Source organism: Tinamus guttatus, unplaced genomic scaffold, assembly GCF_059628265.1.
Source record: "Tinamus guttatus ecotype Peru unplaced genomic scaffold, ASM5962826v1 Tinamus_guttatus_pri_ptg000150l, whole genome shotgun sequence".
NCBI lineage: Eukaryota > Metazoa > Chordata > Aves > Tinamiformes > Tinamidae > Tinamus > Tinamus guttatus.
The window spans coordinates 10,087,098-10,104,607 of NW_028288684.1; the positions used below are offsets into that span (position 1 = coordinate 10,087,098).

A 17,510-nucleotide genomic window follows, 5' to 3' on the forward strand; every position below is an offset into this window, starting at 1 on the left:
TGACAGTAATTGCATGTTTTGAAATGGTTTAGAATTTAAAATAGGTCATTTCTTGCTGACATACTCATCCAAAGGTTAATGAATAATGAGACTAGTATAGTTATTACTGGTATACTAATTTATTTGTACTTGCAAATATTCTCAGTTAGCTTTCGTGATTTATAGTATTGTCACTGCTAAAAACTGGTACTGTGAAGGCTCAGTATGTTCCTAACAATTAGCACTTGTTCCATATATTAAGACTGAAATGATTAGGTGTTTTTTTGTTTAATCATAATATCTGCTTTTAAACAATACTGAACTTAGAATACTTCTTGAAAAACAATATTGGAAGGATTTCTGATGTTTATAAAAACAACTTAAAATTGCGGACTTAAGAAAAGTTAGTATTGTTCTTGTGTATAATAAATTTGAATGTATATGTGAGGTTTAAGTGCTATGGCTTAACTTAGCTAATGTGAGTTTATACGTTAGTGTATTTGTTCAGCCTGGATTTTAATATTCACTTTATGTTCACCAACAGCAGCACATTTACAAATGTGCAAAAAGTATTTTTTTTCTTTCTTTTGGAAAGTATTTTTGCAAGCTTAAAATTACTGGTCTTGCTTTTTAAAATAATGAGATAATATTTAGAAGCATGTATTTTCACTGGTATTTTTTACTGTATAGTTAATTTTTTCCTTATTATTTTCATATGCTCTACTTGAAAATTCACATTTAATGGAAAAACTTAAAATATTGATATTGTGGAGTCTCCTAGTGCCAGTTTTCCAGATCTGCCTTATATGTCTTTATATATGTATATATACGCATACACATATATATATAGAAAACATATACATATATGTGTATATATTCTAAATCTTTCTAGATGCATGTGTATTTATAGCAGTCAGTTCATTGCCCTTCACTTTTCTTACCATATTTTAATGTTTAAGTCCATCATAGATTTACTTGGAAGGTTTTGATTATGACTTTCAATATAAACGTATTAAAAATGATTGCTTTAGAAATAAATATGTAATTCCAAAAGAAGTTATAGTAACAGCTAATCTTTTTTTCTAAAAGGGTAAGATATCATAGTAAGTGGTGCTTAAAGGTGGTGCTTTTTCCACAGTATATAGTTTTTAAATTAATTTGTTCTAGATTATGTTTGTTCTTTTAAGTCCAATAAAAGCACTGATGTTACATTATACCTTTAAGCAGTAGGTCCTAGTGTATATTTACGATTTCTCCTGAAACCATTATTTTTAGCTGGGTTTACGCGTACTGCTTGCTGGGACAGTGGGGAACAGGGTTACTGGAAAGCAAGGTACCTTTGTGCTGCTTTCAGTTCTTGTACAGCACTCACCTAGACTAGCTTTTTGTCTGCAGCCAACAAGCTCTGAGAGGCCACGTGATAGCTTGCACTGGATGTGCAGTGTTGGGTCCATCTTAATAAACCTTTCTCTAATATGAAGAATGACTTTATGATAATTGTCTCCCCTTTGGGGATTGCTGACTGTGGCTTCTTGCAGCTGTGTCAGCCCTTGGTGCGTGCAGTGTAGATATTTACAGTGTATGTAACAGTAGAAGAGTAACTGGACATGAATACGTGTGGCCAGCTGAGCTCTGCCAAGTTTAATTAGTGCCCTGATAAATGTGCTATAGAAAATAGTGAGGACTGGTTTCAGTTAGCTGCAGTACAAACCCTGAGCACTGCCATTGTGGTAGTCACGCTGGGCACTTTTAACCTCTGAAAACAAAGGTTTTTATTTATGTTCATAGTCTGTACTTCTCTCCATTTTTGTCCATATTTAGTCCTCAGTGGATGGCACTAAAACCAGTTTTATCAGGTAGTCAACTATAGTTTTCTCTTGGATTGCAGAACCTGTACCATGAACACATTTATGGGTATATAAGAAGCACCTAACTACACAGGCTTTGACTGCCTTGGTGTTACAGGGAGAGGTTTTGGAGAAACAACTTGGGGCAAAACTCAAAAGTGAGTTTTGCTTTTTGATGGTTAATAAAACTGTGTAGTACTTAATCCATGCAACACAGTGCTATATGTTATTTTTTACTACACTGCCTGCAGTGGGCACTTTTGTAGATGATTTGGCCTAGATCTGCAATTTTAGTGGTGGTATTGGATGTAGTGATTGACTGACTGCTGCAATACTTATGCTCAGTGCAGGTTATAAAGGTGCAGTTTTGCATGTGTGCAGATGGTCAAAACCTGTATTTAAGCTAGATGACCTGCTTACAGTGATATTCACTTCTATATTCATTACTGGAAAAATAGTAGTTCTCATGAGATATTGGTTTTTGGTATGGAAATGATGATTAGGTTTTAGTCTGGCAATGTCTATTATGTCTTGAGTGGGTTCAGGTGTTGCCATGACTTAACGCAGGCTAGATCCTCAAGGCACATTTTCTGTTTCCAAATTATGGATGCACACTCTCAGTTGATTAGGATGGATTATCAGTGTGGAAATAGAATCTTAAAAGTTGATGACCTCTCATAATAGCAGGCATTAACGTGATCTATATAACAAGACCTTTTATTTTTTATAACATTATAAAATGTCACACATGCAGTTTTACTTATGAGTATATTAGTAGGTATTGGCAAAGTGTTCCTTAGCAGATTAAGGTGTCCTACTAAATATTGTAACTAACTTATCTTCTCAAAGGATATTTTTGAGTTTTTCTACCTCTTGCTGTGAGTCAGAATTTTGCAGGAAGCTGTGTTTCTTTTTAAATTCACTTTTAAAGTCACTTTCAATTATATCAAAACTTTCTTTAATCTTCTGGTATTTTTACTGTAATAATCAGATTTAAATGCTAGATTTCTTTGTCCATCTTGTAAATCATGTATTGTAAAGTCGACTCACTTCTACTGTTGCTTTTACATATTAGACTAATATCCTGTAACACAGAATACACTTAACGTTAATATTGGTCGAATAGTTCTTTTGTATTCAGTAGGACATAATAATCTTGACAGAACTGACAGGTTGTTCAGCTGACACTTCTCACTTGTGGTATGGACAGTGCATATATGTGAAAACCTAAATTCACTCAAATTCTAGTGCAAAAATGGTACAGCTATATTTGGCTGCAAAATTCAAGATTCTCAAGTAAAGAAGGCACATTATATAGTACAAAATAAAGGGATTAATGAAAATCTGTTTAAAAGCAGATGATCGAGATAAATGTACAGTCTCAAAGAATAAAGTTTTTTATATATTTCAAATATTGGATGTCTTGGCTTCCAGTAAGGCTTTTAAAAATACTGTAAAGGTTTTTTAAATACTGTAAATTGTTTGTTTATTCTTGTAAAATTCAGATAGGACAGCTCTAAGTATAGATTGTTTTGCATAGATGCGTTTAGCCCAGCACCTGCTGGTAACCAAGGCCCTCCTCCAATGATGGGTATGAATATGAACAACAGAGGAACTTTACCTGGCCCTGCAATGGGTCCTGGTCCTTCCATGGGACCAGAAGGAGCTGCAAATATGGGAACGCCAATGATGCCAGATAATGGAGCAGTGGTAACGTATCACAAATTTAATTACTTTGAGCAGCTGTCATATCTCATGGCACATTTTTGCTACCAAAGATATTTTCACACTAAACACGTGTGTGTTGTATGTTTTGGGGCTACTTAAAAGTAATTGGTAAGAAATTATTTGCAATGGAGAAGGGAAACCTTTATGTGATATTAGAAGAAAAGTGTGAAAATCCTGTCGCCTCAGGAGTGGGGCAAGCTCTTTGGTCAGTAACCAGACTCCAATTGAAGATGGAAGGCACCATGCTTCTGGTAAAATTTTGCATGTGTTCTGTCATGCAAAGCTCTTATTGGTGCAAGGAATTCACTTTTGTGAAATGTAGAAAGAATACTATTCCCGAGTAAGATGTAAATTTAGGTATTTGCCATTTTTTTCTTTTGTGAAATTGTATGTGCAAGCCTGTTTTTCCCCTAATCAAGTGATCAGTTAGATGTTAGAAGCTCTGTGTAGTGTGAAGATATCTTTGTGTAAACTACTAATTTTTAAGTGACTTTAGTGTTCACGTATTTCCTTTCTAACAGTGTACTGAATGCACCAGTAGATAGTGTGATAGTAATTACTCCCCTTAGAGAATCATGATACCAAAATCTGTTAGGGGTGATGGCTCTATCAACATAAGAATATTGCCTAATTACCAAGGGCAAGTAGGAAAGTGCTGTTGACATCTGAAACTTAGTTATCAAGAGCAGATATACTGATAGCACTAGCTATTTTCACCCTATTTTCATGGCCATTCGTTTTTCCTATCTGTAATGTCTCATGTGGAGAAACAACTATCTTGTTTTAAATACTTGATTTTTACATATTCTCAATATTCTTTTGCAAACAGGTATCGGTGATGTTCTGGTGATAGTGTGATAAAAGGGGTATAGGGAGTAAACAGTGATTCTGTAAGCTTTAATGGAACACTGTAGCACTTCATAGATTACATTAGATTTAATCTGTAATAATATAAATTTAATCTATACATTATAGATTAAATTTCTTCTGTATATCCTACCTCAAAAAAAAAAAAAAACAGAATCAGTGAGTTAGTGGCCCATACTATGAGGTCATGGTAAAACACTTGGATCCTTTAGGGAAACTGCAGTTCTGGCAGAGTAAAAAATATTGAATCTGGTCTTTACCAGTTAAAGAATCTCACTTCACATCATAAGAACAAGCTCATTTTATCGGTTGAATCATTTCTCAAAAAAGGCAGGGGAGGAAGTACTGTTGTCAGAGATGCTGGAAGCTGCTATCTCCCTGCACTGAGTCATTTCAAAACTACCCCCCTGCCACTCCCCCCAATATTTCTTCCTAGTTTTGGTGGAGACAGCAGGGGGAGGTTGTCTTTTCAGACAAAGAAGTGTAGATAAAATTACTAGTGCAGTTTTATAAGACTGAGGATTTGATAAGTTAATTTTGATGCATCTGGTCATCCCTGAAACATTTTCTTGTAAGTGTGAAATAAGGAAAGAATGTGGGTTCTTAAATTTCAAATAGTTGTTTTTCTACAAACAGTCATTTCAGATATGGAAATGTTGGAAATTTACTGACATCCCGAATGGCTGGGTAGAGCGATGTCCAAAATGTCCAAAAATAATTCGACTTGCATTTTATTTATGCATGTCACTGAAGAACAAATTAAATGGATGCTTGTCTTACTTTCATTCAAGGTTTCCAATTTGGAGGGTAGGTTTCTACAGAAAGGCAGGGCCATCTAGTGTTTTTGCTGTTGTTGGAAAGACCGTCTTAAATCCTTTGAGGGCAATCTCCTAAAATGCTCTTATGATATTTTTTTTTTGTTTCCATTGAGAGAAAATAGACGAAGGAGTTGCAGACAGTGAAGAAATGTAGTTTCCTCTTTCTTATGCCATGTGTTTTTAATTTCTTCTTACTATTAGTTTTATTTTTGCTCTTAAATTCTGGTCATACTATGAAGAAAAAGCAGTCCACAGCTACCTTCTTGCCTTCAAAAATTGAGGCTTTTTTTTTTCCACTGCTGTTTTTTGACACAGAAGACTTCGAAATTTTAAAAGATTTAAAAGATAGCATTTCTCATGCTTTATTGTAGATAGTTAATCACTGCAGTTTTCAGCTGGAGAGAGAAGTCGTTGGTTAAAATAGTTGTCCTTTGTCCAGAAGTTAAACCCTAAAAATCATTAGGAGTAAGTAATTAGCTATTTGTTCATCATTGTTCATCTCCATTGCTAGCAGGCAGGTATAAGTTAGACAGTTCTTACATATTCAGTGCTGTATTTTTTAAGGCAGTTTGGGATGACAGTAGATCTTTATGCTGCTGTTGAACTAGTATAAACCTAAACCATACATTTCCCTGGACAATGTTGACTTTTTAACAACGTGTTAATTATGTGTATATATGTATGCAACATATATGTAATATATATAATTTAATATATGTATAATATGTATATACACACGCACATATTGTCTAAATTCTATATAATTATTTTATCTAAGTAGACATAATAAAACCCTGCTTTAAAATAAATTGATAGTATTAAACTTTAGAACCGAACTCTGCTACTATGATTGAAATTATATTTTCAAAAGAATTATTTTGATTCCAACTTACACAGCGGTAATCTTTGCTTGTTCTGGTTGAAGTTTTTATGCCTGGGCAGCGAATATAGGTCCCTGTATAGAAAAAAATTTATTTTGAAAGTCTAGCTGTTCTGAAGAGCTGAATAATGGATTGACTTCCTGTCTGCCCTATATATGTATCTTTAATAGCTTATATTATATTGAGGTATTACTTTAGATTTCATCATGTGAGGTTTTATTTTTAAATATTTTCAAAAGTGCTGAACAATAAGTGCTCACAGGAGTATTTGCTGTTTTGAGTTTTAGCTTTGCTATTGTTATAGCAAAATCTATGTTACTGGGCACAGAACTAAGGAGAATCAGAAGTGCACAACGTTAACTGGATTTTTCTTCTTACATAGATATTTCAGGTTAAGCTTTAGGTACTAAGGAATTTTTAAACTAAGCATATTTGATTAATAATTTTATCAGTAGTTATATTCATTTGAGCTGGATTTTTAAAAGTCTGCTTAAATATTCCTAAAATGTTATACAGAAGATTGACTACTGATAGCATGTACTAAAATGCTTTGTCTGCAGAGCTTGGACATTTAAATTTTCAGCTTATATTGGTATATTAAATAAACTTGCAGACTTGAGAAATATAAAAGCTACAGATTTTTTTTTCTGACTTGAGAGTATTTGTGTTTAATTCCCTAAGTGAAGCATTGTAATAGGCAGAAGAGGATTCATAAAATTGCTTACCGTCTCTTCTGTTTTATATAGATTAAATACTGTTTTGTGTTCAGATATAATTGAAGGGATGAAGTTACATTGAACATCAGAGTTGGTCGTATTTTTAAGTTTTTAAGTTACTTTACAAAGTTGGAGCGTAACATTAGCAGTCTTTAATTTCTGGCTCCTTTTTAATAATAACTAATTGAATTGCTCCTTTCTTCCCTCTATGTGTGATCCTGATTCTGCTGGACTATCTGCTGAACTCCATGACAACATCACTTGTGGGTTTGCTTGTAACTTGCATTTGGCCTGTTGCCAATGGACTTGTGTTAGCATAATGAGCGGTTCCCTCAAGGAGGTCCAGCCCAGATGGGTTCCCCCCTGGTTAGTAGAACGGGCTCTGAAACTCCTCAGCCGCCAATGAGTGGTGTAGGTGCTGTCAGTGGTGGACCTGGTGGCTTTGGTAGAGGAAACCCTGGGGGCAACTTTGAAGGACCTAACAAGCGTCGCAGATATTAAAACTGACTTCATTCCCTGCTGTTTAAAAATTCCAGTAAAAATCTACAATGGTATGCCTTTATAATTTTAGCTGTTACCCAGAAACGGTTTTATTGTTATTGTAGTCTAAGCGGTTTCTTTTGTAAAACCTTTTTGTATTCAGTCATAGGCTTTGTAGCGTAGAGCAGAAATGATGCAGATCATTATGTAAGGCAATGTGTTTGTGACTTGGGCAAAATATGATGTGTGACTATGCTGTAAAACATGAGGTTATCTGATGACAATAAAATATAAAAATCACTTGAAAGGATTTGGGAAATGTTATTACTAATACTGGGCTTAGAATAATTTTATGCTGATTGTAAATGGTATCATTTTCATTCTTAATATGTAGTTGCTACTACGTGTCAAAAAATTCAATTCTTAATAGTGAACGTGTTCCGCTAGAACTGCATGTTGCAGTACATGTTATGAACAATTTACATTGCAACTTCTTACATTTGCTTTGACCTTTGAAGACCATCAGTTTCATACAAAGCGCTCTTGTATAAGGGTGTATATAAGGGTACTCTTGTCCCTGTATCTCAATTTCCCATTGCAGACTTAGTCACAAGAGACTTGTGAGCAGAGTCCATCTGCTTTTCAAATTATTTGAAAATTTAACTTGAGAAATATTTGAAAAACAAATCTGTATGTATGTATGTTTTATTTGTAACTGAATGAATGGATTTCAGTAAACTATATACAACATACTTGTGCAGAAGAAAAATCTGTTGCGACACCAGTGTGGTGTTCTTATGGTTCGGTATCCTGTCATCGCAAGGGAGAGGTATTTGTGCCAGCTGATTTTAAAACTTTGCACTGTGGGATGCATTATCGTATGTATATGTTTTTCCCATGTGTGGCTTGAAAAGAAACAACTGTTACCACTGGGTAACTGTCCAGTTTAAAGTCAAATGTGTGTTTTCATGTTAAAATAATTGTTTGCTTCTAATAGAATATTAATGTGCATTTAAAAGGAAATGAGCATAAGCATTCTGGGTAAATGGTTTGTAGAGTAAAAAAAAATTGAAAAGCACCCATTTCTAGCACAGTAACTCAGGCTGATTGAGTGATGCGATAAAACTGATCATAAAGCTACAAGGAAACATTATGATTCAGATTTTGTCAGTGATGGAAGATGATGGAAAAGGCCTATTAGTTCTAGTCCTCTAATGGCAAGAAAGTCAGCATGTTATTGATTAATGTTGCATTTTATTCTATACAAAATGGTTTCAAAATACTATTTTTTATTCTTGTCAGCTTACTCAAATTTTCATGAATTATTAAAATTCATCAGCATGAGTTGTAATGCTAAACTGAATTGATACAATAACGAACCCTAATTTTATCAGAACAATATATATATAGCTTAAGACATGGGATGCAAACTGCAGAGTGTGTATGTGTTTTTAATATACATATGTGGTGGTGTTACTGAATTAAAATGGGAATAATGGATATTAGGAAAAAAATAGACACATGACTGGCATTTTGGAATATTTGAAATGCCAGGGTTGTGTGGCTTAAGATAATAGCGGATTGTTTTGATAGAATTAGAGTTAATATGCTTGTGGGTCCTCACCTATCTTTTCCTAGTCTCTTAAGTTTTAATGCTACTGTCTTTTTTGCTTAATAATTTGAGTTAGAAAGCCCATTTTATAATTTGCAATGCAATAGTGAGATATAAAATCTGCCTGTTATTTGTAACATTACAACTCTCATTCTTTCAAGAAAGCTACAACTGGTTTTACTGAGCCCGATATCTTGAAAAAATAGCTGCTTTTTCATGAAGCACGGAGGTTTATGCTTAAGCTCTCCAGTTTGTTGCTGTGCACTCAGTTGAAGGATACATCACTGTCAGTGTCTAATTTACACATTTTTTCCCCACATGTTCTGTTTGTGGCATTTGCATTGGGATTGAAAAAACTACTGTGATTTATTTGGTAGTTGCCCACTGTAAAGCTGTAAGGTGACATCTTTAAAAAAAAAAAAATGTAATTTGAATTATAGAGGCCTGCTTTTGTTGGGTTTTGTGGGGTGTTTTTTGTGGCTTTTTTGAGGTGTTTCTCTTTTGTTTTTGCTCCAAAGGAGAACACTTATTTGGGGTATTTTATGTGTTCTAGGTAGATTCCTGGTACTTATCTCTGTAGTGTCTGTTTCAGCAGTTCCTTAAACATACCATATCTGTGAAAAATGATTCATTTTTTCCTTGTCAGCCTCATGGTATTTTAAATATGTTTTTTTTTTTCCTAGCAAATAGAAGGGTATTGTGTTTGTTTGCTTTGTTTTGAAGGTTTTTATAGAGTTTAATGTTATAGTGATTTTCATTCCACAGTCTTTCTAAAACTCTCCAGCTTGGATAGGTCTGTCAATGCTAGCAGTGGGTTTGTCTTCTGTTACTACAGAATGTTATCTGATATTTTTAAAATACACATGAACAAAATCACTAAGTCCTTTAAAAAGGCAAATACTCAAATGTTGTTTTTGGACACACTTTAAAGCTCCCATAAAGAATGCTTTTTGTTGCTGAAGACAGGCTGCCAAGTTCTGATTATAATAAAAGCTTTCTTAGGGCTGCCTGCTGACGCTTATATTTGTATCTAGCTCAGTAGTAAGGCAGAGCTATGTTTTCCTATTTTTAGGGATAACTGACACTGGGTATACAGTGAATAATTATGTTAAAAGAAGAATGGTCCTAACTTCTTTAAAATAGTAGAAAAAAGTTTTTTTGTTTTGCTTCAATATACTGCTCATGTGCTGGTGGTGATTTACTTTCTTATTCCTTATCTGACTCACGGTGCGTTCTTCACTTTTTCCTGTGTACACACGTACTTGAGATGTACACTCCCCTCCTGTTCTGGCTGACTGGGGAGCACAGTGAGCTCCTGACTAATTTTCCTGCTTGCTGTCGTAGTACAAATAATAGTAATAACAAAAGATATGATATTGTTAACTGTAGCATGGTTACTGTACTACTGTACTTACTGTGATTTTTAGGATACTTCTGGAATTTCTGGGGAAAAAAGCTTGATTTTCATGTGAGGCACTGTCTCAGTACTCCCATGTTGTAAAGGTTTAGTCCACAAAACACAGACTACTTCATTCTGGAGTCAGGCAACTTAATCTCTGCACTACTTTATTAGCCTATGGTCCGTGAGCTCTGGTCACAATGACAGCAGAAGGTAGCTGCCAAAATATAAAATGAAAAACTGCATGTATTCATTTTTAAGTAAAAAGTGCGAAATAAATGTTCAGAGCGGTCTCTATATAGTAAAGGGCAAAAATATTCGAATGGATTTATGGGTATCTCTTCCCTTTTTAAGCCATTTTTTTTGAGCAGAAGGGAAGTAGTAGGAACACTTGGAATACTGTAAACACTGCTTCCGCGGTACAGTGATGTTCTGAATGGTCTGAGGTCCAGCATATAGAACTGCATTTGTATTTGTTGTGTCAGTTACTTAAAACGGAGCTTTTTGGCACTTCAAAAAAAAAAAAAAAAAAAAAAAAAAGTTTATGGGTACAATACTGTCTAGTTTCTTCTGTTCAGTGTCTTAGAGAAAGAGCATAACAACTTGCTGGTGATCCAGACACACTAAGCTGTATTTTCTAAGAGTGCTTAAAATATAATACAGTTTTTGTAAAAAGAAAATTCCTTAACTTGAGATGTTTTATTGCCCGTATTTCTGTTTTAAACTGAAATGCATTTGGACCTTAAAATAAGTTGGAGACCAAATCTTTGAACCTCCTTTTGCTGGAACAAAGTAGTGAAATAGAAAATGGAAAAGAACACAATATGAACTAAATGAGTTTAAATTTAACCATAATGCAATAGAATTTCATAGTACGCATTCTGGGAGTAGAATTCTAATACAGATTGCATTGTCATATCTTAAAAATCTATAGAAAACTTCTTTTTGTATTTTCACTTTCAATCCTAAATTTTTGACAGTTAAAAATAGAATCATTTGCAATTACAGCTTCTTTTTATAAAATTATTACAAGAATGCACTACCAATTATGAATTACTACTTACTAATCAGTTAAATAACTAATCTAAGTGAAAATACCCCAACCCTAAAGATTTTTAAAGGCAGAATATGCTTGGAAGTTGGAGATTCAGCCAAATGAGTTTTGTTCTCTCATGGCCCAAGGCTCATATTACTTAAACATACTGTACAAAAGCAATTTTTTGTGAAGCTTTTTTTTTTAATTTAATTTTATTTTTGTTGTTGTTGTTTGGTTTTGTTAGGGTTTTTTTGTAAGAAAGATAAATGGCAGTGCCCCTGTTTGGTTAAATTGAAATAAAATTTAAATTGGTGAAATAAACACTGAACTATTTTAAAGCAAGTGAGGTCAGGCAGCGGCTGACGGGGTTAGTTTAGGTTGGACCAAAAATATGAAGTGATTCTCAGTCCCATTCCAGAAACTTGGAATCGTCCATATATCCACAGGTAGTTCTACAGAGTGTGCATCTCATATGACTACTTAGACTGTGCCCTAAATTTATTAATTTGGGCGCTATGCTATGCAAACAGGTAGTCTCATCTTGGAGTTTGACATATTGCATGGGCTTTTGGCTCTTTTGGGATTAATATTCCTTCCTGTTAAAATTTCCTGATTCTTGAAGGATTAATTGAAAATGAGACAGTGGTGTGTAGAAAATCCAGAGATTTGTTGTTACTTTTTTAGATTATTGGTTATTCCGTAGTATCTTAATGGTAACTTGGGACTTCTTCTAGCATCATTTATTTCATTGAAATCAATTTGCTGTAGTAGGAGGACTTGATATTTAATAATAGGATTGGGTAAATAACCTGCAGTACTTTGCAGGGTTTTTTTGTTTTGTTTTGTTTGTCTAAAACCTGTGTTTTAGTGATGGTGAAATAAACTGAATATTGAATTTTCTCAAAACCAATACTTCTGAAACAAGCTCTTTTATGTTCTTTTTCAGTGGGATAGATCCAATAGGTCTTTTCCATCTTAAACTTCCTTAAGCTACAATGAAAATTAATATAGTTAAAATTTGGAGGTTTTCACATTACACAGCTTCAGCCTTACCAAGTCTGACAGATAGATCAGATGTCCTTTTTTAGCAAGCAGGAAGAGGCAGGTTTCTTCAGAAGAGCAGTGCCGAGTAGGTGCTCGGAATGAACCATTCTAAGTTTAAGGTTAGAGATAAACATAACCTTCGGACAGGTAAAGATCACTTTAAAACTGCTTTCACAGAATGATTCTATTTTTACATGCAGTCATATTAAAAGAAAAAATAAGTCCCTGTAGATCTGGATAAACTTAATGAAGTGGCGAACAAAATGCTGTTCATAGGAGGTATGAAATTCCAAAGAAGCTGAATCGTGTTGCTGCATACACGTGTTGTGTGGGTTTTTTACTTCGTTTTGCTACACGGCTTGACTACAGTTTCTGTTCCTAGCTTTACTAGTGCTTTTGTATCTGTTTTTTGTAGAGTAACATATAGCTGTATAAGTTTGTTTGAATTTCCATGTGTGCTTATTGTATTTGGAACATTGGTGCTTGACTTAAAAGTGCAGTGAGAATAAAAATACTGTTCTTGCTTTTAATCCCTAAGTAAAAAAGATTACACAGAAGCAGGAATAAGTGTCCTGTGTGTAAACTGAAAAAAGTGGGAGCAAAAAAATAAAGTAACATAATGAAAATGGGAAGATTGTCGCTTACTTTTGTACATTTGGTATAAATACAAAATTATCTTGAAAGGTGGTTGTTATGAAAAACCTTGGAAACAAATATTAATGGAAAAGATAGAAGTACCAGTTACATTAATATCTTGAATTTTTATGAACTTCATGTTTAGCATTATACATATTGTCAGAGAACATTAGAATAATCAACTGAGTAACTGATATGGGTTAATTATGTGAAGGTGATTTAAACATGTTGGGAAAATCAGACATTTTTTCCATGTTCTTAAACTGTTATGTAGGACTTAATTTTTGTGGGTGAATACAGTAGTTATATACAGTGTGCATGTCTTGTTTTTGTAAGTACAAAGTACCTGATTTTCATGTTGTTTTACTACTTGTCCAATTTTTGTAGAGTTAAAAGCTTACTTAAAAAATTACACCAATGCATCACAGCCAAAGAAGCGACAAAGAACATTGCAAGAATAACAGTGGGAAGTTCTGTTTTAATTACTTTCCTGGACAGGGTTAGAGTATTGTCATGAACCTGTTCTTGTCTTACTTTAATGGGCTTTTTATTTTAAATTATGTGTTAGGAAAAATGGTTTTATTCTCCATAAGTATTTCATAGAGCTAAAGAAAAAGTTTTTGTATTCTAAGTAATCAGATATACTTAACCAAGGTAAAAAAGGGAGCCTAAAAAATCTGTAAAAACATGCCAGGAATATTTGTTATAAATTTTTCTATAGGTGACCGTTCTTGCTGTTTGGGCATTTTAATGTGCTGTAATTTTAGTGTGTGTAATTAAAAATAATTTTAATGTGTGTAATTTTACGCTACCTACCATAGTGATTAGGTAGATAAACAATTAAAAAATAGTTCTGTCTGGCTGAAGTAACCCATTTCCAAATTTTAAGTGTTGTCCATTAAGCAAGGTTTTTGCTGGTGCAGTGATTATTGAAAACTGGTAGTTGAAACTAATCTTTTGAATATTTTTGTCATGTATCATCCATATTGGTAGTATCTTTTCCTGATTATTTGCTATAAAATAATTTATTCTGCAGTATAAAGCAGAATAGCTTTAAATATTTTTATCTGATGTAAACTTAAAAGAAAAAGAAACTGTAAGGCAGTGACTGCAGTACTGTAGCATGCAGTCTGAGTGCAGTGCAGGCTGAAAGTTGCTTGTAAAAGTTTTAAATGCTTGTATGCTGACAGGAAAGCCTGAACAAATTTGAATTCTGAAAATCGAAATATTGTTTAGGTAGCATAGCTCAATCGTGTATTAAAAAGAATTCAGTACATGTATTTGTGCAGATAGGAACGATCCTTCCTTTTGTCCTGCTTGCTGCTGCTCTGGGCTGTGCTTGCAGGGAGCAGGAGCAGCAGGAGCAGCGAGGGTGCCCACTTGAGCAGGACTCCATGCGGGTATAGGCCAGTGTGTACTGTAGCTACATACTGCAAAGAGAACATCGTCTTACATGTGTTCACAGCTGTCTTTTACACTTCATTATACCTGGCAAAGAGGGCAAGAATTTGAAGTAACAATTAACTTACTGCTAAAAGGTTTTGCCATATAGTATGTGAGCTTGATTCATCTCTTCATTTTCTGCGGTCATTTTAGCAGGCAACATGTAAGCCAATAGTCATGGAAAACAATGCTCTTCACAGCTTGTCCAAGAAAAGTAATATGCACAGTTGCTTTAGAGAAGCAAATCTTTTCACTTTGTGTTTTTTTTTCTTTGAAGAAAATATATGCAGTTACAAAGACTGGAAATGGTGTGTCTTTAAAAATGCGAACTTCTTCCCTGTTTGATACAGCATCACCGTGTTGTTCCTTATATTAATGTAAGCGCTTAAGGGCTAGAGCATGTGGAAGGTGAGCTGCAGCTCCATCTTTAAACAACCTTGGATGAAAAGCCTTTTCCAGAAGACACAGAAAGAAAACAGTGTATTTGCAAAACAACAGTTTATCTTCTGTTTTGCTGCTTGGTGCAGCATCAGGCTTCTCAGACTTCTGGTATTGTGCAAATAGCTGTTCTACATCTGAGATTTTCAGAACCAGAGCTGTGCCAAATAATGCAAATAAAGTTTCTGACTAAACTGGGTGGATAATGCAATTATCACATTTCAGACACTGAACTTTCAGAGTTTTGAAATTATAAAATAATTGTGGTATATTGAATTAATGGTTTACAAGTGTCAAGTTGCTTGGCATTAAGGGTTGGCCATTTTTTTTAGAACTACCATGTTTTATTTGTCAATTGATTGTTGCTGTGTTATCTTTTGTGTAGCTTTTGTAATGTCACTTCAGAACATGCATTCATGTTTTGTCTCATTAATTTCTAAATCACAGTTGTCTATATCTCGTGTTTATTCACCCTCACTTCTCAGTGCAAATGCCTGTCTACAAGGAAGATACTAGAATATTTATTTATTATGTAACTATAAAATTCAGGAGTCTATTGCTAAGCTTGTTCACTCTTCATGCTTTGTTCAAAAGCTACTTTTGCTACCTCTTACAGGGGGAAAGTATCAAGCCATTAAAATGGGTTTCTTAGGAAAGTAAGCTGAAGTCACCTTATATTGTTTCTACAATGACTGGCTTAGAATGAAACCCCTCGATCCATCTTTCTGCATGATTATGTCTAGATTCTATTCTACTTATGGGCCATTTCAATATTTATAAAATATTCTTTCTGAGTTAAATCTTGATAGATAATGTTCTGTTTTTAATATGTAGGCACAAGCATCACAAACGTGTAAAAGTGAATTAATAAAAATTCTTTATTTTTTGGTCTGAATGTTACTAAGTTTCCAGAGTGTGTAAAACATAACTTCCTGATTTTTAAAGTGAAAATTAAAAAAATGTATTGAGGGGGAGTAAGACAATCGACTGCATTTAAGAGCAGTTTCTGTGTATGATTTGTGGAGAAACGTTGCTCTTGATTGGGTTGCATTGTGTTAATGGACATGTAGTTGTTTACACAGTTTTCCCAATTGAAAGAGTAAAAATTATTCATTCTGCTGAATTAAACTACTGTTGGTGTTAATTTTAGCCAGCTTTAGACCTAATTCACTATGTCAGCATCTTAACAGTAGGATTGGTGAGATTAGACAAGTGTGGTGTGGATTTAGCTTTGCAGTAAGAATATGTGAAATGGAAAAACTCAAGTGACGGCATTTACTGAAGAGTGATACTATGTTTTGCTTTTAAGCCCACTCAGATAAAAGCTGATCTTAGTTTAGCATTATGCTTATTGCCTTTTAACTGGAATCTTTCTTGTGTCTTTTTCCACTTCCAGTTATTCATAAACCTGAATTTTCTAGATGTCTCATACTTGGAGGGAAATAAACACTAACTTAAAAATGTTGCCCACAACTCTGATACTAATATTTGCACTTGTACTTCATTGCTCTAGTAATTGTAGAAGTATTCACAAGTTTACAAATTGTATTTTTAGATTTTGGAGGGAGAAAAAGGATTGATTAATTGCTTATTGCTTACTACCAGAGGCCTCAAATGGGAAAAAAAAAAAAAAAAGTTTTTTCAGAAACATAATACTGTTGTAAAAAACTTACTTTTTTAAAAATGATTTTTAAACAATTATGAATCCTCAAAATCACTCAATGTGAAGGAAGCTGATTAGTACATCTTTTCAAGAAAATGGGAGGACTTTCTATTTTTAGCAGGTATTTTAAATGTTTGTGAAGTATTAGAGTGCTAAAGACTTTCCTGGACTGCCATGGGGTATGTGGAATCCCAGCCTTCGGTTAGTATTACTCTGAAAATTCACATTTTCTCACTTTCCCCAAAACTTTAAAGGAAGCAGTATGAGGAAGTAATGTGGTGTCCAGGCTAAAGTATTGGACTGAATCTTGCATCTTCGAAGACTTTTTCAGTCACCTGCTGTGGGTATCCTGATTCTTTCCCTGCAGATTTTCATTTCCAGTTCTGTGTGTGGGGACTTCTCTTTATTGTGAGTGGCTTTGATGTTTCCTGATGATACAAGCTGTGTAAAACTTCATTCAGAAGGCTTTAGTACTAAATTTGACAGAAAGAGATAAGTTATCAGATGCAGAGTAAAAATAAAAATAGTTCTTCATCTGATTCTGTGTTTTCTCACATCTCCCCACATGTATTTTGTTAGTGTGTGAATGCTTCATGTTTTAATGTATTGTCATGTTAAAACGAGGATCTTTCAGCACTTTGAGAAAGTCTCATGTCAGTTCTGGTTTCATTTCTTGTTAAAGTTTCTCAGTAGTGCAAATATACAAGAATTAAGTGAATACAATAAAATTTAGATAAATGCCCTCCTACTCATAGACATGGAGATAACAATATGAAAAAATACAAGTAAACCTTCGCTTCTGGATTTTACAGATGTGGGAGATACTAATATGGAAAAAATATGAATGATTGACCTTATTTTTCAGTTTCTCAACCTTTTTTCACCTTCACCTTTCAAAATTGTGGAAACTACCATTAAGATTA

The 17,510-nt window shown here is 34.0% G+C and overlaps 1 protein-coding gene across 2 annotated transcripts in view; it reads left to right on the forward strand.

Moving 5' to 3' along the window:
• PSPC1 (paraspeckle component 1) overlaps positions 1-7,623 on the forward strand; it is a 35,579-nt gene extending 27,956 nt beyond the window's left edge. Inside the window, exons 8-9 of one of the 2 annotated variants that reach the window (XM_088522257.1) lie at positions 3,367-3,536; positions 7,152-7,623. In XM_088522257.1, the coding sequence (XP_088378383.1) occupies positions 3,367-3,536; positions 7,152-7,337 (356 nt within the window). In that variant the 3' untranslated portion in view covers positions 7,338-7,623. The remainder of the gene's footprint in view (positions 1-3,366; positions 3,537-7,151) is intronic. The other variant, XM_088522258.1, reaches the window with a different exon arrangement.
• The last annotated feature ends 9,887 nt before the right edge of the window (positions 7,624-17,510 follow it).